This window comes from Canis lupus, chromosome 9 (genome assembly GCF_011100685.1).
Source record: "Canis lupus familiaris isolate Mischka breed German Shepherd chromosome 9, alternate assembly UU_Cfam_GSD_1.0, whole genome shotgun sequence".
NCBI lineage: Eukaryota > Metazoa > Chordata > Mammalia > Carnivora > Canidae > Canis > Canis lupus.
The window spans coordinates 50,233,021-50,255,516 of NC_049230.1; the positions used below are offsets into that span (position 1 = coordinate 50,233,021).

At 56.7% G+C, this 22,496-nt stretch overlaps 1 protein-coding gene across 1 annotated transcript in view; it reads right to left on the reverse strand.

Moving 5' to 3' along the window:
* The window catches only part of VAV2 (vav guanine nucleotide exchange factor 2), a 160,295-nt gene that overhangs the window by 74,121 nt on the left and 63,678 nt on the right, over nucleotides 1–22,496 (reverse strand). Inside the window, 1 exon segment of the mRNA XM_038548841.1 lies at nucleotides 1,000–1,058. Coding sequence (XP_038404769.1) covers nucleotides 1,000–1,058 — 59 coding nt within the window.

The window sequence follows — 22,496 nt, forward strand, 5'->3', positions numbered from 1 at the left end:
AGAAACAACAAAAGCAAAAGTCCCCAATTCAACAGAATCTCTAAGTCATCTGAGAATGTAACAGCAAAACGCATCCTGGGGGTGGGGGCAGTGGTCCCTAACCTTCCCATCTGTCCCAGTGACTCTCTGACCCCCGGCGAACAGCCCCATCAAGGGGCAGCTGTGCTGGCCTGGAGGCACCTGGCACCGTGGTCCTGGGACCCGAGCCTTTGGGCACACAGTGTCCCCCAGAGACAACACCGGGGAGGGGGGCACCATAGCAGACCACCCTCACCATGTTACTTGCACCCGGGCGTGACCCCACACACTCCACCCTAGGGCTGGGCTACTTCTGTCTTCCCAAACCCCTCATCCCTACCCTGCCAGCCCATGGCCTCCAGAGACACCGAGGCAGGGCAGGTCCTCTGCTCATCCCCACTCCATCTGGAACCTAATCCTCGTTGAGATGTCTCCCTGACCCCTCAGCTGTGGGTCAGAATCGGCAACCACACGTTCTCATTGGGGCTGCCCTCCCCCACCCCCACTGCCTGCGTGTCAGAGACCAGAGGCCAGACCACAGGGGTCACGGGGTTCTCTGAGGCTGAGCTTTGAAAGCCAAAGGGCATTAAAACTGGAGGTGATATGTCCTGCCGAGGGACCCGGGGGCCCCCAGACCAAGCAGGCCAGCTCCCCAGTTATGGTGCGCAGGGAGTGCACTTCGGTAGCCAATGGTCTATGAAAGGATTAATTTGCTGATCTTATTACCGAAATCGAAAGAGATTTTGCACCCATCCGTAGAACACGTGTGCTCGATCTCCCTGGTGGGAACTGGAGGCCCTCCCCCTGCCCGCCCCTCCCCACTGCTGCCAAGAGGCAACTCGACACCACATGGAAATTCATGCATCAGATGCAGGCAGAGCATATCTGCTGCAGACTCGGGTGGCTGAGGCCAGGCATGCAGGTGGCATGCGGTGGCGGGGAGGACAAGGGGCCATCACTTGGCTGCGCCGGCGAGCTCACCTGATCCCTTTGTTCTGTGCCACGTGGTGCAGGGAGAGTCTGGACACGGCAGAGATGACCTGGGGAAACCAGAAAGACGCTTCTGTAATTCCACAAGAAACCAGAAAGTCATCACAAAACCGTAATGAAGGGTTGTGTGCACACAGAGCTGTTCACTAAGCACGTTTCATCTTGGGAAAAACACATACACACGCACAGCGTAGCATTTTCAGGGAGGCCAGGTAACTATTTTGAGTGTATCGTGCACAATTTGTCATTCCCATGCACCAGCGTGAGTGAGGGCTGCTAGGCTCCTGTGGGAGAGGAGCGGGGCTGGGCTCGCCCCCTCCCACCCCCCCCCCCCCCCCCCCCGCCCTAACCAGCCACGAACCACTCACTGGGCCTCATTCTCACCCACACTACAGTCGGCCCTGCCGGGGCCGCAGGAGTCCTAATGGGCGACACGCTTCCAATGTGCTCACCCTGTGCTGCTGTTCGGTTAATGGCACATCCACAGCAGGTGCTGACCCAGTTCAGAGAGGCCCAGAGAAGTTAAGTGACTAGCCCCAAGTCACACAGCAGCACGGGGCGCAGCGCTGACACAAACATCCAAGCGTGGTACTCCTTCCTCGTGAGCCCCTCCTCTCTTCACATGACTGCTGAAACGGACACCCAGCTCCCGCAAAGGGTCAGGCCAGGTTCAGACTGTGTGAGGGAATCCAAGCAGTATCTCCCCAGACCCACCAACCTGTCCAGATGATAGTGCTGACGTGCTCTGCGATGAGCAGAGGCCAATCCTTCTTTGGCTGCCCCTGATCCTGCTCCGTCCTGTCCCGTCAGGGCCCACCCACCTCCCAGCCTCAAAAGCCCCAATGCAGGGACTCCGCAGATCCTTCCAACAGACAGTGGGCAAGGATGAGGTTCCACAGATGATTACTGGTAAACTGAGGCAGGGAAAGGGAGGCAGTTGCCCCAGAGCACAGAGTAAAATCCACATGAAGTGTTCACAATTCATCACAGGATTTACGGGGCCCCTGCCATGCCAGACATCACACTCAGGAAACAGGTGTGATCCTCAACTTTGAGACTTCCTTGTATAAGTGTGCATGAGTCCATCTGTGTGTGTGTGCATGCAATTGCCTGTGTGCAAGACTGTGTGCACTGCACGCTGCATGTACACACGTGCTTGTGTCTTTATATGTGTAGTCACTGTGTGTGTGCATATGTAATCTGTGTGCATGTGCACATGTGTATGTGTGTAGTCTATGTGTGCTTGTGTGTAGTCTATACATGCATGTGTGCTTGTGTGTGTGCATTTGTATAGTCTGTGTGCTTATATGTGGCATGCATGTGTCCTTGTGTATGTGCACGTGTACATAAATGAGAATCCATGAGAACTGAAGTATGTGCATTGCATGTTGTGTTGTGATCTGTATATGAATGTGTGTATATAGTATGTATATATGCATGTGGTCTATGTGTGCTTGTGTAAGTCTGTACATGCATGTGCTCTTGTGTGTGCATGTGTGTATAGTCTGTAATATATGTGTGACTGTGTATTGTGTGCTTGTGTGTGTGCATGTGTATAAGAGAGTATGTAAGCAGTGCGCATTGCATGTGTGTGTGTAGTAGTATGCTTGTGTGTTTAAACTGTGTGTGCATGTGTGCACATGTGTGTAGCCTATGTGTGCTTGTGTGTGTGTAATCTGTGTGCACATGTGTCACCTATGTGTGCCTGAGGACCTGGGAACACGGCCCATGAGGACCACCTGCTAAATTCACAGACACTGGCTGCTGGCTGCCCCAGGAACCAAGCCCACTGGGCCTTTTATGGGCAGCCTCCTGGTGAATCCTCACACCCCACAAGGCTGGGCCTGCCAAGCACATTTGGGAGACTGGGAAACTGAGGCAGGATCTCTTGCCTAAAGCCCCCAGCTGAGACACGTTCCACAGACTTCCCTTTAGGCTATGCTTCTAGCCACAATTTTTTTAAAGGGAGGGAAACCCCAAGGCATACAGAAGGCCCCTTTCTCAGACAGCAACAGGCTGCCTTGGCCAACATGAGCAGAGTGCTGTGAGGGGCCTTCCGGCAGGTGGTCACAGCTCAGGGGCTGGGCCCTGGCAGGTAGGAATCTGCGGAATGGGGGGGTCCTCTGTGCCGCCCCAGGTGGGACTCCACTGGCTCACACACAGCCTGCCCACCAAGGCCCATACTTGTGTGCTCCAAGGGGCCTTTCACAAGCCATGAGCAATTAGGCTTCGGCTGCTATTCTTGGCTGTTGAGAGCTCTAAACATTTAGGGATGATGACAATCACAGCAACATTGCTGCATGTGATAGAAGCTAGAAATGTCAGGGCTTGGAGGGTTTGGGCACATAAGCCGCCCCTCACCCTCCGCGGCAGACAGTGTTCAGCACCTGCCCAACTCCTCCCCAGCCGGCCAGACACAGGCTAGACACTTGCTGGCAGAGCCCACCCACGGCACCAGTCAGCAGTCAGCACGAGCCCGGGACACCCAGCCTGTTTCCTGACCCAGAGTTAGGGCGAAGGCTGTGCTTCCTGCAGGTGGAGCCCCCAGCAGAGAGTAGCCGCCGCAGGGAAGCGAGCCAGAGTCAGTGCCCAGGTCCCCGTCCCCAGGTCCCCGTCCCCATGTGTCCACAAGCCTGTGGCCCCAGCAGACATGGTGGCTTCTCTGGCAGCCCTGTGCGCGGCAACCCCAGCCCCGAGCTTGCAGACACTACTCTGGGCTGGAACGTGTCATCAATGGTCGTGAGAGACTCAGCTCCGGGTTCCTGTGAAGCCAGGGGCAGCTCCTTAGATGGGGTTAAGTGTGCCCCTCTGTCCCTCGGTCCACCTGGGCTGCAGGCTCCCTGGCTGGCATCTGTACAGGAAGGGGAGTGCGAACCCCACCCTACAGTGACCGAGGGCAGGGGCTGCTGGGAGCAGGTGTGGGGCCCCCAGAGACAGTCACAGGTTCACACGAGGGGTGGCAGCCGCCCCATGTAGAAAGACAGGGTGCAGGGCGCATCTCCCTGCAGGGAAGGGAAGCCCCGGCATGGCTCCTACAGTACCTCTGGCCAGGCAGCCCCATCCCAGGACGGAGCAGCTGGGCCCTGATCAGATACCTCCAAGCCCACGGCTCCTTGAGCTCTTCTGAAAACGTAAATGTCAAAGGATGACATTTTCCCAACTTTTCTCTGCACTTCTCGTCTGCATCCCAGTTAACGAACGGAAGGAGCACACAAGTACCATCTACCCTCCTCCCCACATACAGCTGGCTCAAGGCTCTGGGCTCAGCAATCCACTGAGCACTTCTCCGGGTCATGGACTGTGTGCATGGGGGCAGGGCAGAGGGGGCGACAGAGAAGACGTGTCCCAGAGGCCAGGTCCACGGGGAGGAGCCCCAGGCACCCCCTAGTGAAGGACGTAGATGTGACACTTGGAGGACAGGAGGTGGAGGTGTGCGGTGTGCACCCTGGGTGGACGTCTCAGCTCTGCCCCCACTCAGCCGCGGCCTGCTCTGACCCCACACTCTCTACCAGATCTATGTTCAGGTGCACAGACCCCCGGACACCAGCGGCCAGCCAGCTTCTTTGCACTCACCAGCGAAGTCTCACAATGCAAACCCCCAGGCCCACCCCCCAGATGCCCTGGAGTGGATGAGTCCAGGTTGGGCACCCCAGTGCCCCAGATTGGGTCAGACAGGCAGCATCACACTCTCGGTCAAGGCATGCAGGAGGACAAGGAGAGGGACCTGAGTGTCTACCTCGGGATGGCCTACAAAGCACAGAGCCGCTGAAGGGTGAAGTGGGAGGAATGGATGGTCAGGCAGGGTGGGCAGGAGGGACTTCTGGGGAAAGGATGTGTGCTCTGGACCCCAGGAAGCTGAAGGGGGATCCAGGGCAGAGCAATATCCAGGGTGGACCTCACCATGCCTAGAGTTCTAGAATGCGACTGCCAGGACCTCTGCCACTGGGCGCCCACTGTCTCCCCTGACAAGCAACAGGTTCACCAAACTTGTCCAGCTAGAGCCCGAGGGTCCCCGAACCAGGGCAGCACCCCATGCCAACCTCTAAGCCTCGGCTTAGAATCTCACCCAGTCGTGGCGAGGTAGGCAGGCAGCCTGTAGGACAGGTCCCTGAGGGGCAGAATGACCTGGCAGGGCCACCAGTAAATCCTTCAAAGAAGGGCAGTGGGAACCATCTCAAACTCCTGGCTGGAAGGAGCAAGCCCTTGCTGCCCTGGTGGCACAAGGAAGACCCCAAGTTTCTGCTCTTGGATACGGGGAACACTTGAGCTCCAGAGGTATTCTGGCAGCGATTTACAAATGCTTTTAAAAGATCCAGCAGCAGCCTGGTTGCCCAATACCAGAGTCCCGGAGAAATAAAGTCAAGCACACCCACACGGGGGATTCTGAGCTGCCTTGTAAACTGATGTTGTAGAAGGGGTTTTGTTGACATAAAATATATTCATATATCCCTTCAGTGAAACAAACAGGTAGTAAAACATGGACAATCACTAAAGTCTAATTTTTAAAATTATATACTGAAGAGGGCTGGGCATAAATGCACAGAGCAGAGGCAGTGACTGGGTGGCTTTGTGCGGTCGGACTCCTGCTTCGCCTTGGCTGTAGTTTTACGGTTTCCTACAATGTACAATGGGGGGCCAACGTTATAAAAAAAAAAAAAAAAACTCTGCTGGTGTTCACCCCTGCCCCCACTGCCCAGGTGCAGGACCTCCCTGAATTCTCCTGTCAATAAAACATGCTATTCAAAACAAAGCCTCTGGCTCTGGGCCCTGTGGTGGAAACACTGGACAGGTTTAGTCCCAATACACCAGGGCCATCACAAACCAGTCATAAGTCACCACTCTCCCTCCCTTACCCAGAGCACACAGTGGCAGGCCCCCCATTCAAGCCACAGCCAGCAGGCGACCAATCAGGACCCTCACTCTTGTGACACTGAGGAGTGCTCAACGCGGCACACAGGGATCTTCTTGAAATGTACCCGCATGTGAAGGTGCGCCTTTGAACTTTGTATTCCAAGTACCTGGCACACAGATGTCACCTGGCAAATGTTGACGTGGCTAGATGATGGATGGATGGCTGGATTCATGGGGACGTGCTAGGATGGATGAATGGTTGGATGGATGGATGGATGGATGGATGGATGGATGGATGGATGACAGATGGGAGGAAGGGAAGATGGATGGATGGGAAGAGGAAGGGAAGATAGAGGGATGGGAAGAGGAAGGGAAGATGGATGGGAGGATGGATGGACAGATGGATGGATGGATGGATGGATGGATGGATGGATGGATAAATGGATGGATGGGAAGATGGATGGATATGAGGATGGATGGATGGATGGATGGATGGATGGATGGATGGGAGGAGGGGAGGACATATGATGGATGTATGGGTGGGAGAAAGGGAGGATCGATGGATGGATGGATAGAGTATAGAAGGAGGACAGGTAGATGAAGGAAGGATAGATGGGAAGAGTGAGTTACTTAATAACAGAGGAAGGCTCACAAGACTCCAGACTCTCCCTGCATTCCCAGAGAGGGGTTTCAACACCACAGTGGTCTGGGAGCTCCTTGAGTGTTGGAGCTGAGCTGGGCTCACTCCATGATGCATGCCCAATGTCTTCACAGAGTAGGCCCATCAGCTACAACTCCCGCTGGAGAAACCAGAGACTTTTCTGCACTCCTTGTGGGTTGCTCAAGCAGGGACCTGCTTCTCAGGAAGATTTGGGCCACCCAAGGCCCCAAGCTCATTTCAGACAGAGACCTGGAGACTTGGGAACAGGACAGAGCAACTAGCTCCTCCTTACATTCCACTGCCCTGTTCATATTAAAGTTCCACCGGGGACAACTCCCAGGGTGGCACAGGTATCCTCTTTGCACTTCATTCCTCTCATGCTAAAGGGAATGATCTGCACATCCTACCCAGCCCCACTACTGTGAGCCTGCCCTGGGGCACAGGTCTGTGCCAGACCCATCAGGGCATCACATGAAACTTCTGAGCCCCAGGAGGGTCCTTCCCATGACAGACACTGGACTGGACTGACTGCTCATTCATTTTACAGACAGGAAACTGAGGCCTCATACTGGGAAACTTGCTCAGGCTCACACAGCTGGTCAGCAGTGGCTGAGAGACACTCCTGTTACCCACCCCATCAAACCTTGGGCGAGGGAGGGGTCCATGACAAAATATCATTCAACCTCCACACTCTCTTCCCCTACAGGGCAGGCAGAGGCCGTGGCTCCAGGAGTTCACAGGAACACAGTCTGGCTGGGCAGAGGATACCCACTGCCACTCCAGCTCTCCACAGGCCTCCTGGACACCTGACACTTTTCATGTGCCACATGCAGTTTTTTCCAAGCTCTTCTGGGGCCAGCATCACATCTGACCTTTGAAACCGGGCTCTGAATTGCCTCCTCACATTTTACAGGTGAGAAAAACCAAACTATGGCCCACTGAGTTTATATGATGGGCATAAGCCAGAGTAACTTCAGGAATGCTCAGAGAATGTCTGTATATGGGTAGATGGGTAAATGGATGGGTGCATACATGAATGTGTGGGTGTGCTGGTGAATGGATGGGTAGGTGAGTGGATGTGTGGGTATACGGATGGGTATGTGAATAGACGGATGGGTACATGGGTGAAGGGATGGGTAGATGTGTGGGTGTGTGGGTATATGGATGAGTATGCAGACAGAGATGGATACACGAGTGAATAGATGTATAGATGGGTGGGTGTGTGGGTATATGGATGGGTATGTGAATAGATGGTAGCATACATGGGTGAATGGATGGGTAGGTAGGTGGGTGTGTGGGTGAATAGATGAGTGTGTAGATGAATGGATGGGTGGTTGGTGAATGGATAGATGGGTAAATGTATGGCTATATGGATGGCTGTGTAGATAGATGGATGGGTGCATGGGTATATAGATGGGCGTAAGGATGAATGGATGGGTTGGTAGGTCGGTGGATGGATGGGTAGATGATGGGGATGAATGGATGGGTGTGGGGGGTGAGTGGATCAGCGTGTGGATGAATGAATGGGTACAGAGATGGATGGTGTGGGAGTAAGTGGGTAGGGGGATGGATGGATAAGTGGACAGAAGATAGATGGACAGGCAGACTCGGCAGCAAAGATTCCAAGGAGAACCTGCCTCCCAGAGCATAAGCCAGAGTGACTTCAGGCTCAGTTGATTCTGGCTCAGGTCAGGGTGGTAAGATCTCAGGGTGGTAAGATCAAGCACCATGTCGGACTCCGTGCTCAGCACAGTCTGCTTGAGAGTCTCTCTCACTTTCCCTCTTCCTCTGCCCCTCCTCTCTCTCAAATAAGTCTTTTTAAAAGAGAGAGAGAGAGAGAACCTGCCTCCCAACACCCATTTCTTAACTGTCAGAATATAAGCTACCACCTCCTGAACACTTAGTACATCACGCACAAAGGTAAACAGGACACAAACGTGATTCCCATACATATTACCCACCCCCAATTCCCCATTATTAGATGCAAACCCTGGGGACTGGACAGAATGAGGACCCTGTCCCAGGTCACCCAGCAGTAAGTGGCGATTTAGGAACTAAACCCAGATCTGTGGGACCCAAACCTGCACTTCTACCCAATGTAACCCCCAACAGGAGCTTGCAGCTGCTCCTTCCTCTGGACCTGCTGGACCCCACTTCCCAGCCACTCCTGCAGTTCCTGGGGTGCACCCACGAATGGGAGCAGATGTCAAGTCGACCACTTGCAGGCCTGGCTCATGAAAACTCCCGCTCCTGGGCAGCCTCGAAATACGTTAAAACTGGTGAGGCCGCCATCAGCCTGGCACCTGAAGGTCTTCCTGGGGCAGAGGCCTCGCACATGCACACACACAGATATTCACAGCACACACACACGCATGCACACAAGCATACACACACGCACACTCTGTCCACCAGGAACTTCCCAGAAAGCTGGCCGTCTCCTGGATGAGCCAAACATGAACCATGTGTTTTTTACTTTAAAGTCCTTATTATCCTGAATATAAAAGACAGAAATCCTCCAGGATATAAGCTCTTTATGTGGAAACAGTATTTCTTTACAAGTGAAAAAATCAATAGCCCTCAGAATAAAGGCTTCTATGCTAATGCATACCAGGAAAAAGTCGGGTTTGAAGAGCTGACAAAATGTCTCTGGAGAAAGACAAGCACAGACGCATCAATGCCATGTTAGGGCAACAGGAACAGCTCGCTCAGGAACCTCAGTAGAGTGACTACGTAAGTCCTGGCATTCGGCTGGCACTGCACCCAGTGAAGCCATCTAAGCTCCCCAAGGTCCTCGATGAAGAGGCACGGCAGGAATGATCCAGAAGAAAGACAAAGACGAATACAAGCTGGCCATCAAGAGGGACCCGGGGCTGCCTCGTGCTAACGATGAGGTGAGCACTAGCTGGCAGCATCTGGGTCCCATCAAACGCCGCTCGCTTGCAAAGCCTGGGCTGATCAGGAGGGCTCACTGGCCCCAACTCTCTCGCCTTCATTAGGGGTCAGTAAGCCGGAATTGCATACACCAGGCTCAAGCCCGCAGACCTTCCTTATCAGCCGCTACCACACATCTGGGAAACACACACAAACACATGCACACGCACGCAGCTCAATGGTACCAAATGGCAAGATGATGAACCTCATTTAAACAGGTTGGCCGGGAAACTCCCCTATCTGCCTGGGAAATCTATAGCTCACGCTGCTGCATATTTAGAAGCAAATCATCAGAAATTGCTTTCCCCAGCTCAGCCCTGCATTGCCCTTCCATTTTTTTTCCTTTTTTCACATTGAGAACAAGGTCAGAAAAACCTCTGCGCTGCTGCCTTCAGAATGAGAAGCGGCCAACTGAGGTGTGATCAGTCACACCAGACGTGTAATCACAGCCCCGTGTTCAAGCCCTGCCCCCGGGGGGACCCAGAGAATCAGAAGCCAGTGGGAAACATGGGCACTTATCAGCCGCTGTGCTGCGTGGCGGGGCCCGGCTGATGGGGGCTCTGCTCTGAGGAGGCCAAAAGCATGCAGGACACTGGGCAGCAGGACCGCAGGCCCCAGGATGGCCATGCAGCAAGATGAGAACCACCACTCCCCGGGGCCAGCAAGGAGCAAGTCTGGAGGGGACTGCGCGGAAGGAGGGTCTTGGTGTCCTTTAAAGGGGTCAGAGCTCAACAGTGACTTAGGAGGAAAAATAAAGGATAAAAAAGGCAGAGTCTGCGGACACTTAGGCCCTGGCCCTCTCCTTTCCTGAGCTCAAACCAAGGCTTCCAGGCGGTTTGAAATGAATCCCGAACCTGGCTGCACATCGTCAGTCTCAGCGGGTGCACATGCACGCAGGACAGGCCATCCCGGACCTCGGGGACCAGCAGCCCGAATTTCCTGCCTTGTACTCTGTAGGCGCCGATGGCCATGATACATACGGATGAAGGAATGGACAGCTGGATGGGTGATCCATCCTAACTGGACTCACATAGTAAGCGCCTACTTGTGCCGGGCATGTTACAGGAGTCTGTTAGTTGACTTACAATCATGAGTAAACCACAGAGAGCCGTAAACCAGGGCAAAATGGCAGGGCCCAGGGCTCAAGTCCTAAGCCCGCCACTGACTATTTGAGCCACATTTCTCTATGCCTGTTTCCTTATCTGTGGCCTAAGAAAAACACAATGCTCAGGAGATGACAAATGCACGGCACATGTGCCACCACAGCTCCTTGCTGTGCTCACAGCAGACATCACTATTCAATCACGGTGCTCCTTCCTGCTAAAGCCACAGGCAGCCTCTGAAACTTTCTCTACAGAGTGCTCAGAGCCTGCTCTGTCCGTCAGAAAGACCTGAGTCCACCCCAGAAATACTCAGACCTGGCAGCCTCAAGAGTCCTTCTGGGCACTACCTCCTGTCCCTGATCCATAATATTGGGCCAAATGCTCCAAGGTCACCAGGCAAGGAAAGGGCATGAACTTCAGCTGTTCCGGGAAGGTCTACAGCAATCAGGGAAAACTTAAAATCCTTAGTGGAAGAAACTTAGTGACCACGTGGTCCAAATCCTTCCTTTTATAGGCAGGAAAGCAAAACCCAAATAGGAAGTGGTCCATGGTCTGCAAGGGCCACCCAGGAACTGGCAGGCAGAACTGGTCCAGAGATGGAGGTGCCTGCTGGCACTCGAGGCCCTTGCTCTTGCCTGGCACCGCATCCTTAACAGCTACACCTGTGTCTCTAGGCCTCTCCCGGGTTCACTTCATTTCATGCCCCCCAAAACCCCACAAGACGCTTCTGCTGTTCTCACATCTTATGGAGGAGTAACCAAGGTCAGGGGTTGGCGGCCGACAAACAGTGACCCGAGACAGACTGAGCCCGTCCATCTGGCTGTGGGGCCCCAGCTCTCCACCCCAGCCCTGCCCCAGGAAGGGCAGCCCTGGGCAGAGGCCGACAGTGGGGGCAGGATCAGGTGTGGCCCTGCAGTTCCAGCAGCCGGCAAGCTCATCCGATCAGGATGGTGGCTTCGGGGAGCTGGCGGGGTGTGCCAGCCACAGCCACTCATCGTCTGTGAATGCACGCTCACTCGTGCCCCCAGCACATCCTGCCGCTGCAGGAGAGCACAGCCTGGCCTCCTCCCCACCGCCAGATGGGTACAAGGGGAGATGAAGGTGTGGCAAAATGTCGGAGTCACCCCAGATAGGCAAGCAGCAACATGTCTGCCCTCTGAGCCTGGCGAGGCCACAAACCAAGACCCAGGACTGCAGCCCAGTGTGGGTGTGAATTGCTGCCCAAAGGTACGAGAATCGCAGAGGCCCGGGTGCCTGGCCCAGGCCTCAGATGCCAAGGGCATTACAGACACCGCAGGGCGGGGCAGAGCAGGGCAGGAAGGAGCCCCGGTCCCACATGGAAACCTCGCCCTGCCTGCAAGGCTCAGACTGAAGTTTCCTTTCCCTCTCTTCCCTGTAGTGGAGACAGGGAACCCAAGGTCAGAAAGCAGGCATCTACACAGCCTCCTCCTCGACCGGGGTCCCTGGAGGAGCCCACGTCAGCCTCTGCCAGCTACACTGATCCTGTCCAACCTCGGCACGTACGGTTCAGCTCCACCACCACGGTGTGGGGTCAGGCCCACCACCCGCACTTCCCAGAGGAAACTGGGTCCCCAAGGCCCCAACAGGTGACCTCATTCGCCGCGACAAACCACAGAGACGGCTCTGGGCTGAACCTGTCGGACTTGGCCCTTTCTCAGCACCTTCTGCATTCCCCCTGAGGAGCGAAATGCCTCCCACTTTAAATTTAAAGAGTTGCCAAAAGCAAGGAACGGATTCTGGTTTTTCCTGCTATCCTCGGAGTGCCTAGAACCAGTACTGGGGACCCTTGGGGCTGGGATGGTGGAGGTCCTTGTACAATCCTAAGGGATGCCAAGCCATAGCCCCCCAAGGATCGCATCCACACGCCCTGGGCACTGGCAAGTGTTTACTGGCCAACCTGCCAAGCCCACTCAGTCACAAGCCAGGAGCAGTGCTCAGAGCACAATACCTACCAGAACCTTCTTGAGTGAGCTGATGTTAAAGTGAACCTGAGTCCTGACCATTGAGCCTGAATCCTGACCTGGAGCCTGAGTCCTGACCTGGAGCCTGAGTCCTGACCACAGCCTAAGTCCTGATCATGAACCTGAGTCTTGACCTGAAGCCTGAATCTTGACCGTGAGACTGATCCCTAACCATGAGCCTGAGTCCTGATCACAGCCTGAATCCTGATCATGAGCCTGAGTCCTGACCATAGCCTGAGTCCTGACCACAGCCTAAGTCCTGACCACAGCCTGAGTCCTGATCATAAGCCTGAGTCCTGATCACAGTCTGAGTCCTGATCATAGTCTGAATCCTGATCATGAACCCGAGTCTTGATCATAAGCCTGAGTTCTGATCACAGCCTAGTCTTGATCATGAGCCTGAGTCCTGACCATAAGCCTAAATCCTGACCTGGAGCCTGAGTGTTGACCATGAGACTGACCCTTGACCATGAGCCTAACCCTGACCATGAGCTTGAGTCCTGATCATGAGCCTGAGTCCTGAGCACAGCCTGAGTCCTAACCACAGCCTGAGTCCTGACCATGAACCTGGCACCGGGCTCTGAAGTTACCCTGCTACCTCACTCAATCCTCAACCACCCAAGGAAGTCAATGTCACTGTGCCCCTTGTCAAAGGAGAAAACGGAGGATCAAAGTGGTCACCTGTCATGGTGGCAGAGATGGCCAAGCCCCTGGATGACCTGACTTGCACTCAGCACTCTTAAAAGGGCAGCATCCAGAAGAATGGCCTCAGCCCCCTGCGTGAGCCTGGCCCTGGAAGAACCCCCCTCCTGTAGCGAGCATTTCTGGCTCAGCCACTCTGGTCTGGCCTTTACCATCGGTCAACCCCCGCTCGCTAATGGGGGAAGGGTGACAGCAGCCATTCCCTGGAGAGGGCTTTCAGAGCTGCTTCACTGCCTTCCCTGATTAATGGCCTTTTTAACAGGAAGAGGAACAAAAATTGTATCTCTAACACCAGAGCTGTAATTTTTCAGTATACACACTTATCTTTAAAGCGATGACTTAGTAACTCAGTTATTAAGTGCAAGCACAGCCTCCACACAGTAAGTGAGGACATGCTCCTCTACTGGCTCACTCTCGCCAGCCCTGGCTCTGCGGTCTGGCACCTTGCAGGCCCAGGTGCTTTCTCCCCGGCTCTTAGCAGGGTGCAGAGGTCCATGCTCTGGCTCGTGCCCTTGGGTGTCTGGACCCTCCCAGCAGCGAGCGCCCTGCTCATGGGCAGGCTCCTCCACTGACCTCCAACAGCTGGGAAGTGGGCTCAGGCCAGATGGGGGACAGAGTCAGCACCACAGCAGCCACCCACCTGTGTGAGGGACCCCCTCAAGCCGCCATGCCCACTACAGGATGAACTGCTAATCCAAGCATTCTCACTGTCGGGGGTGTTTCTGGAAAGATCTGACAGGGCTGAGCATTAGGAAGACTATTCCAAGCCTGACAGATGAGGGGCCCCACCATCTGTAGCCAAGGAAGAGAAGGGGAGGGCAGCTCAGTCTGTCTCCTCACCTGTGAAGGGGGGTCCTACAGCCCCACATGGTGAGGAGGCCAGGTGACCCCACGCCCCGCGGCTTCTCCCCGACCACATTGTCACTCTGGCCCCTCCTGGGGTGGCAAGCCCCCGCCTCAGCTGCCAAGTCTCTGTGGCTGCCACCAGACAGAGGTCAAACCTTTGCTGTGGACAGAATGATGGTTCCCCCCAAATCCCAGTGTTGAAGCCCTAACCCCAGTGGGAGGGCATTACGAGGTGGGGTATTTGGGGGTGATCGGGACATGGGGGTGGGACCCCCAAGGGCAGGATCAGTGCCCCGATGGAAGAGACACAGAGGGACGATCTCTCTCCCCCTGCCCCATGAGCTCGCAGTGAGGAAGAGGGCCCTCACCGGGATCTGATCCTCCTGGCATCTGGTCAGAGCCAGGCTCCAGACTTGGGAGAAGTACATGTCTGCTGCGGCCACCACCCGGTCTGTGGTACGTTGGTCACAGCAGCAGCCCCAGCTACTGACACGATGTCAAGGAGGCAGTCCCTGCCCACCCTGCCCCCCACAGCGCTGGCAAAACTCCCAGGACGCCACACCTTAGGAGACTACTTTCTGCCCGTATCAGGGGCCCCACCTGGGCCCGCAGCCTCGGAGGAGGGGGCAGGTAGAGGGGGAAGGCCAAGGGCAGCAGCTGACTGCTGGGTGTGGAGCACTCCCCGTCCTCTTCTCGCATCATGGGAATTCAGCCTCTGACTTCCTGCAGGAGGGAGCAGAGTAGGGGAGTCTCCCCACTGCCCCGGACCCAGGTGCGTGCTCGCCCCAGCTCAGGGCTCCCCGCAGCACTGCCTTCCAGAGGGTGCAGGGCACCAGCTTGGTGTCACTAAACCCGGCTCTGTATCCAGCGGGCAGTGCCCTCAGCTTCTGGGGTCCCAGGCCCCAACCTGTAACAGGGGGATGAGTGCCCTGATGAGAGGTTCTTATCTCCTCACCTAGGTGTTCAGTAACTTTCAGTGAGCAGCTAGGTACTGAGCACAGAGGACAAGAGGCCAGAGGTGGCTTCCCGAGTTCACAGGACCCACTGTGTGCTCTATGCTCGAGGGCAAGGGATGGATGAGCCAGCGGGGCGGAGGGCCTGAGTGGGGGCATCAGGGAGGGCTCCCTGAAGGAGGTGCCACTCGACCTGAAGGATGAACAGAGGTCGTCACCTGGGTGATGGATTAGCTAGCCAGAGTGCCAGCACCGGCACAACAAGCTCCTCATAAATGAGGGCAACCTTCCCAAGGCACAGCCTTGGGGGGTGGCCCCAGGGCCCTGCCTTGGCCATCGGCACCACACCCTGCAGAACATGCTCTCCCTTCTGAAGCCGTTTCAGCCCAAGAACCCCACTGCCCTGTGTCTGGAAGCCCAATTTGTGCAATGCTAGCCCTCACCAGGAAAACGCCTAAAGTAATTTTTTCCTCTTGTGTTTCCGGAAACAGATGGAAAACAGCTGCAGACAGAGCTCCAGATTGCTTCTGAGAAAAGGGGTTCATCTTGATTCCAGCTCAATCCCAGCCCTTCAAGGAACTTCCCACACCAGTGCCCTCTTGGGTTTTTTCCTATCTAAGGGCAGGGTTCAAAGCTGTGCCTTTTGCCCGGAGCAGAGTCCTTATGACCACGGGCAGGAGCACGAGGCCAAGGAGGAAGCAGAGGGATGGGGCCTGGGCAGCTCAGCTGGGGACAGACCCACCTGCTGCCCTGCCCCACCAGGCCCTGGGCACTTCCCCCACCCTCACGGCCCCCAGGCCATGGCAGGGAGGCCTTCTCCAGCAGGGATCCTGTCCTTAAGACACTAAAGGGGAGAGGGCTGCCAATATCACAGCCCAGAGAGGCCCCAGGGGACGTGACGGGATCCTGAGCAAACAAGGTTGACCCTCATCACCGAGTGGCCCAGAGTGGCCCACAGCCTATCCAGACCCATGGGCCAAAGTGACTTGAGCCAGGCTCTGAAGCAGGCCACCCAGCTGAAGAAGTCCTTCCAGAACCAACCTGAGACACCGGGCTGCAGGGTGCTGTGGGACAGAGGCTCCTGCAGGCCCACACAGTGCCTGCCTGCCGCTGGGCTGTGGCTGCGTCTCCCTGGACCTGTGAGGCTCCTCCTGACGGGACTGGGACCCGCCAGCAGGACCCGCCAACTCCGCGGCTCTGGGGAAAGCACAGCCCAGGGGGACACAGTTCTCTACACCAAGCTCTAGGGACTCACCACACAGCTCCAGCCTCTCGGCACTCCTCAAAGTCCCCCTCCACGGTCTTCTTCTGGAGGTGCCAGCAGAGGCAGCAGGTGAAGATGAGGGAACACAGGACCCACAGCTGGGAGCAGGGGGAGGGGCAGAGCAAGAGAGAGGCCAGGAGCCGGCCATCCTCACGCAGCCCCTGTAGGACAGAGCGTGGGGTAAGGGGAGGTACAGCCGGGCCTGGACTGCCTGGTACCAGCGAAGGGGCCTGGACATCACCCTGAAGGTCATGGGAAGGCAAGAAAGGTCACAGAGAGGCACAGGATGGATGCAGCACGGAAGAGAGATGCAAGGCAAGGCTGGCCTTGGGTGGGATGTGGGCACAAGGACAGCCCACTCGTCCTGCACCCCCCACCCACACCCTGCCTGTTCTGTCTTCAGAGCCCCCAAAGGGCAGCCTTGCCAGTGCCTGGTACGAAGGGTAGGTCACCTGAACATACTGCTGCCACGGCCAACTAAGGGTCCCCAAAAGTCACATCCTTCCTGAAACCTCAGGCAGTGACCTTCTTTGGAAAAAGGACCACTGCAGATATGATTAGTTAAGATGAAGATGCTCCAGAGTAGGGTGAGTCCTGAATCCAACATGACTGGTGTCCTCATGAGAAGAGACACAAGAGTGACAGGGAGCGGTGGAGGTGCTCCGGAGCAGAGGCAGAGCCCCAGAAGGAAGGATGCAGCGGGAGCCAGGAGCTCCCCGAGTCACCAGGAGCCAGAAGGGGCAGGAGGGCCTCCCCGGAGCCACCAGAGGGAGCATGTCCAGGGATACCCGGAATCCAGACTCTGACCCCAGAACTGGGAGAGTGAATTTCTGTCGCAAGGTCCCCGGTCGTGGTGCGTGGTCACAGCAGTGCCAGGGACACTGATAGGAGACTGAAAGTCACAAGCACCGAGGCCAGGGTCGCAGGCACTCAGCCCTTCAGCACCAACAGGTGCCAGCGTTCAGGGATTAGAATGCCACAAGGTTGGGTGCCTGGTGGCTCAGTTGGTTAAGCCTCCGACTCTTGATCTCAGCTCAGGTCGTGATCTCGGGGTCATGGGATGGAGCCCTACATCAGGCCCCTGTGCTCAGCAGAGAGTCTGCTTGTCCCTCTCCCTCTGCTCCTTCCCCCACTCTGTCTCTCTCAAATAAGCAAATAAATCTTTTTAAAAAGCGAGGGGAGGGGGGATATCTGGGTGGCTAAGCGGTTGATTGTCTGCCTTAGGCTGGGGCGTGACCCCAGGCTCCCGGGAACTAGTCCCACATCAGGTTCCCCACAGGGAGCCTGCTTCTCCCTCCGCCTATGTCTCTGCCTCTCTCTCTGTGTGTCTCTCATGAATAAAGAAATAAAATCTTTAAAAAAAAATGACACAAGGTGACCCTCAGGGGCCCTCGGACTCCCCCTTCCCAGCAGAGGGCAGTCAGCCACCGAGGCAGGGTTCCCAAGGAGGTGACAGTCGAGGCCAGACAGACAAGGAGACTCCTGCCCACAAAGGAGATGGGACAGTGCATCACGATGACGCAAGGCATCCGTCAGGCTTTTCCTGGAGGCCCCTAGCAGCCTGGGTTGGAGTAGGGTCCCCACATCCACCCGGTGCCGGGCCTGGTCCCGCAGTAACCCTCCTTCCCCAGGAACATCTCCCCCAGCAGCACCCCTGTGCCCCCACCCCTCCACGGATCCTTCCCTAAGTAGTAGGGAGGGCCTTGCCCACACAACACTCCTCAAGCAGATGGACCGTTTGTCATTTGCTCATTTTATGCTCCCCTAATGATCTGGAAAAAAAAAGAGTCCTGGCAATTGATAAACGCCGTTCTGCACAAAGTCAGCGGCTGGTGGGACCCAGAGACCTCCTGCAGGGAGGCCACATGCCCTTGCCCAGTAGGGCGCTGAGGTGTAGGCTAACGGTGTGAGGGCGGAGACAGTGCGAGAGAGTCAACTGGGGGCAGCACAGAACCAGCTGTGGACCCGCTGCAGAAGCTCAGGCATATAAAAATTAATAGGAACATATAGGGACAATGCGGAGACGAGCGACCCACTCCACTGGGTGGCATGCCATCCCCAGCCACGGCAGGCAGGCTGCCATGTGGGAGCAGTCCGGCAGGGGCACAGGCTGCAACCGGGTAGTGAGCACCGACCGCCCGAGGTATGTAACATTGGTGCTGGCGTCACACGGGAGGTCAAACGAAAAGACGTCCCAGCTCAGTGCTACTCTGAAGGCCAAGTGCACCCCAAAGCCTCACCTGAGGCTCTCAGACCACTGATCACTTTGCTTAAATTGGTTCTAGCAGGTGTCATGGGCGAGGAGGGATAAGTCAAAACGAATGGTAAGCTCTCAGGATACTGCGGGGTGTGGTGGGACGCCAGGGTGCGCGACGATGCTGGCCACGTCGGTCTCTCGACCCAGAGCTGGTTACCTGGGGGTCAAGGTCACCAAGCTGTCCACTTACAACAAACGCCTCTTGGCGTGAAAGTGGAATATTTCGATTGAAGTTTACGTTAAAAAACAAAAAATCCCTCCGGCTTTAAATCTAGAAACTCCTCAGACGGTTCATTGGCTTCACTCGGAAAACACGCAGCACTGGGGCTTCCAATGAATTGGTGCTCAGAGAGGGGACAGAGGCCACAACCTGGTGGGTGGGGGCTCTGGGAGACCTGGGGCCTCCCTGCGGGGTGCCCCGCACCTCCCCTCCAGGAGCAGCCCAAGGAGCACGAGGATGGCCCCACAACATGCACCCTGACCCCCCTGCAGGGACTCCACTCCTTCCAGGAGGGCCTTGGCCACTTCGGGTCCATCACTGCCCGAGCTGCGCAGGATGACAGGCAGGGAGGGGCTTCTCCGCAGAGGCTGGGAAGGCACAGCCACACTCAGTCTCACATGGAATCTCTTCTGAACCCAGAGCCTGTTCAGCTGGGGGCGGCCCAGCATGGGGGATGCAGGCGGTCCCAGCCCTTCCAGCAGCAGGGGGAGTGCCTGTGCTGCCTGCCCCTGCTTCTCCCCTGCAGTTTCAAGACCTGATGATGTTCAGGCCTCTGTTGCGTCAATGAGCAGCCTCAGCCTAGCACATGGGGCAGCTCAGAGCTCTTCAAGTCCCCCAAACAAGCCTTGATTTGAGGACACAAACTCTCCAGCCCAACGTGAGCTCCCCAAGCGTCCCACGTAACCACCCACCACCACATGCCCAGCTCGCCCATCCCCAGGGTGCAAGTGAGATGTGACCCGGGACGGGCCTCCTCCTGAGGCACACTCCCGTGTCTCCTCCCACCCCATCCCCCACAGCCATCCTTCATTAGCCCATCACCCCGTGATGCTCAGGAGCCCCGAGGGGCACAAGCAAGCCCGTGCCCGTGCTGCCCCGACCTCATGCAGCCCAGGGACCCAGCACAAGGCACTCACCTGCTGCTTTTTGGGCCATAAGAGACCAAAGATGCCTGTCCAGCCTCCGAGGAGGTGTAGTGACTTTGTAGTCCCCTCACGTGAAATTAAAGATGCTCTGTACCCTCCTGGCCTCCACCTGCCGAGCCCACTCATTGGATCACCAAGCCGCCCCTCTGACGAGGCAGGCGCTCTGACAGGCCCCCACACAGAGGGCAGGAGCACGCAGGCCACGTCGCTCTCCCCGCAATCGCCATGTTAGCGAGCCCCTGCGGGCCCGGGGCCCTGGCCTGCACCCTTCTCTCCTGCTGCCTGGCCCAGAGGCTTCCTTCGCAGGTTGGGCCCTGGGTCCCACACTTCACACACCAGGCAGTGCCAGGTCAGCTGGAGGAACAGACGGCCCAGCATTGTGCTTGGCGTCCTAACAGGCCCCAAACTCTCTGCACAGGCTCTGAGGTGACAAGGAAGCAAACTGGGGCCCCCCACAACCACAGCCAACGCCCAGCAGCCAGGCCAACGCCCATCTCGGGGGTCCCCATGTCTCAGCACCAACCTTGACCAGAAGGTGGAATCAGGAGGAAACCACACAGGATGGGGCTCCCTGCCAGTCCCCGCAGCGCCTCCTTAGCATGGCTGAGTCTGGTTCAGAGTGGCTAAGACACGGCCCGTGGTCACCTCGCTAGAAAGCAGCAGATCTGCAACTCAAGCCCTGGTCTGTCTGAGCTCTGGCCAGGCCCCCCACTCAGGCCTGACTGCAGACTGATGCAAACGCCCCAGGCTGCGCCCTCTCCCTGAGCCCAGGCCCCATGTCGGGGTCTGCAAGGGCCAAGCAGCCGGTGGGTGCAGATGGGAAACTGGACATCCATGGTAAGGGAGAAGGGGCCAGCTGGGCCCCTAGGGGAGCTGCAGATACAGATGGCCCCTGGGAAAAGTTAATCCTCTGTGGGCAGCGCACGTCTAGAACCTGGTGGATCCACCTGGCAGCTTTTGGTCACCCCAGATGTATTCTCCAAGGACAGAGTCTGTTTTCATGCAAACGCTCCAGGAAGTGTCAGGACCTCTGAGCCACCTGGCTTGGGACAAGGGGCAACGCAGGGGTGTGGTCAGGTTCTCAAAAATGCAGAGGCCGCTCTCTGTGTCTCTTGTGAATAAATAAATAAACTCTTAAAAAAAAAAAATGCAGAGGCCTGTTTAGACCCCAAGAGGGCAAGAGTTTCTTCCTTTCTTCCCCAGGTCATACAGTGGATTGGCTCTGGTGGGGGACCGAGGACACGCACACACACAGCTGATGGGGGCACCAAGGCAGGTGCTGAGGACTCTGAGGCCTGCTTTCCCGTTTCCCAGCATCTGGAGATGGGGCTGTTCAACCAAGAGGGGTTTCTGGGGCCCAGGCCCACTCAGTGGAGAGCCAGCGGGTAGCCTCCAGGCAAGGGCCAAGGACAGCAGCATCCCCCCAGTCCCGCCCTCCTCAGGGGGGTGGGGGCGGGATAGAGCCCATCTGCCAGGCCCATTCTGCGGGAAGTGACCTCTCCACCCCATGGAGCCCTCAGGGATTCCCTGCAGAAACTAATTGCCTGGAAGCATAAATAACAGGCCCCAGGGACAGCGTGGGGGTAGGACATGAGGCCCCCACAGACGCCCTGAAAGGAGAACAAAGCAGGTCTCAGCTGCTCTGAGCCCACCCACCCACTGTTCCCAGGAAGGGGGTGCCCAAAGGAGCCCAGGATTACAGACATGTGGACATCTGGGCCTAGGAAATTCTCTGGGTCCTAGGAACACACCTCCCCAGCCAGCAGCCTCCTGCCCCTCTAGACCCCACTGCCAGCCCCCAAATACACCCCAGGAGGTGCCAGGGGACTCCACATCCATTTCCCTCCCCCTCTAAGTCCCCAGGAGCCCCAGGGAGGAGTGAGCCCACCCCAGAAAAGATGAGGGAACCAAGGCTGGCAGTCATCCTGGGTAAGGGGGCGACAAGAGCATCTGAGCCACTCTAGGGTCCCCTGCTCCCCACCCAGGATGGCCCCGGATGTAGGCCAGAGTAAAAAGGCTGCTGTCTGACCTGCCTCCTGCCACCTGGCCCTGGAGCACAACAATGGGACCCCTGGAGGCAGAAAATGAATGACACACCCCTTGCCGCTCCTCCAGGGGATGCTGCTCCCCCTTCAGAGGTCAGGCTGAGGGGGAATCAGCCAAAGTGAGCACTCCCACCCTGTCACATCTATTATTCTATTATCTAGTTACTCAGATAAGGAAGATACTGGAAGCTTAGCCCCACAGGGAGCAGAGTCACACTTGGGCTCAGGTCCCCACTGTGCCACCTGTAGGCTGCTCACCCGCTCTGTGCATCTGGGTCTCACCAGAGACAGGGTGAGCACATCACAAGGTCCCTGTCATGAGGGCCCGGGGGACACCCTGGATGTGTGAGCGAGGTCCTCACGTCCCACAACCCCTCAGGCCTTGTGTGGGGCCCTGGCTGGACAGCCCCATGCCTGATGTCTCCTCTTGCCAATCCACCCCCAGCCCCCACTTGCTCCCGGGCTCTCCCTCCCCACAGCCTGGGTGGTATCTGGAGCTGAGCGCGCTTCTGGGCCGAGGTCCCCTTGCCACTATCACAGTAGCCCCGAGATACCTGTTCTCACCACTGTGACTACGGTCCAGGTCTCACTTTTCTTTGACAAATGGCAGTGATGGGTGCAACATGTGAAGCTGATGGATGCCATGCACCTGTGCACTTCGGCGTGGGGGGCAGGTGACAGTCACGTCATGTGTCCTTTACAGACAGCGTCCTCCGTGAACAAACACATGCATCTGTGACCTCCAGC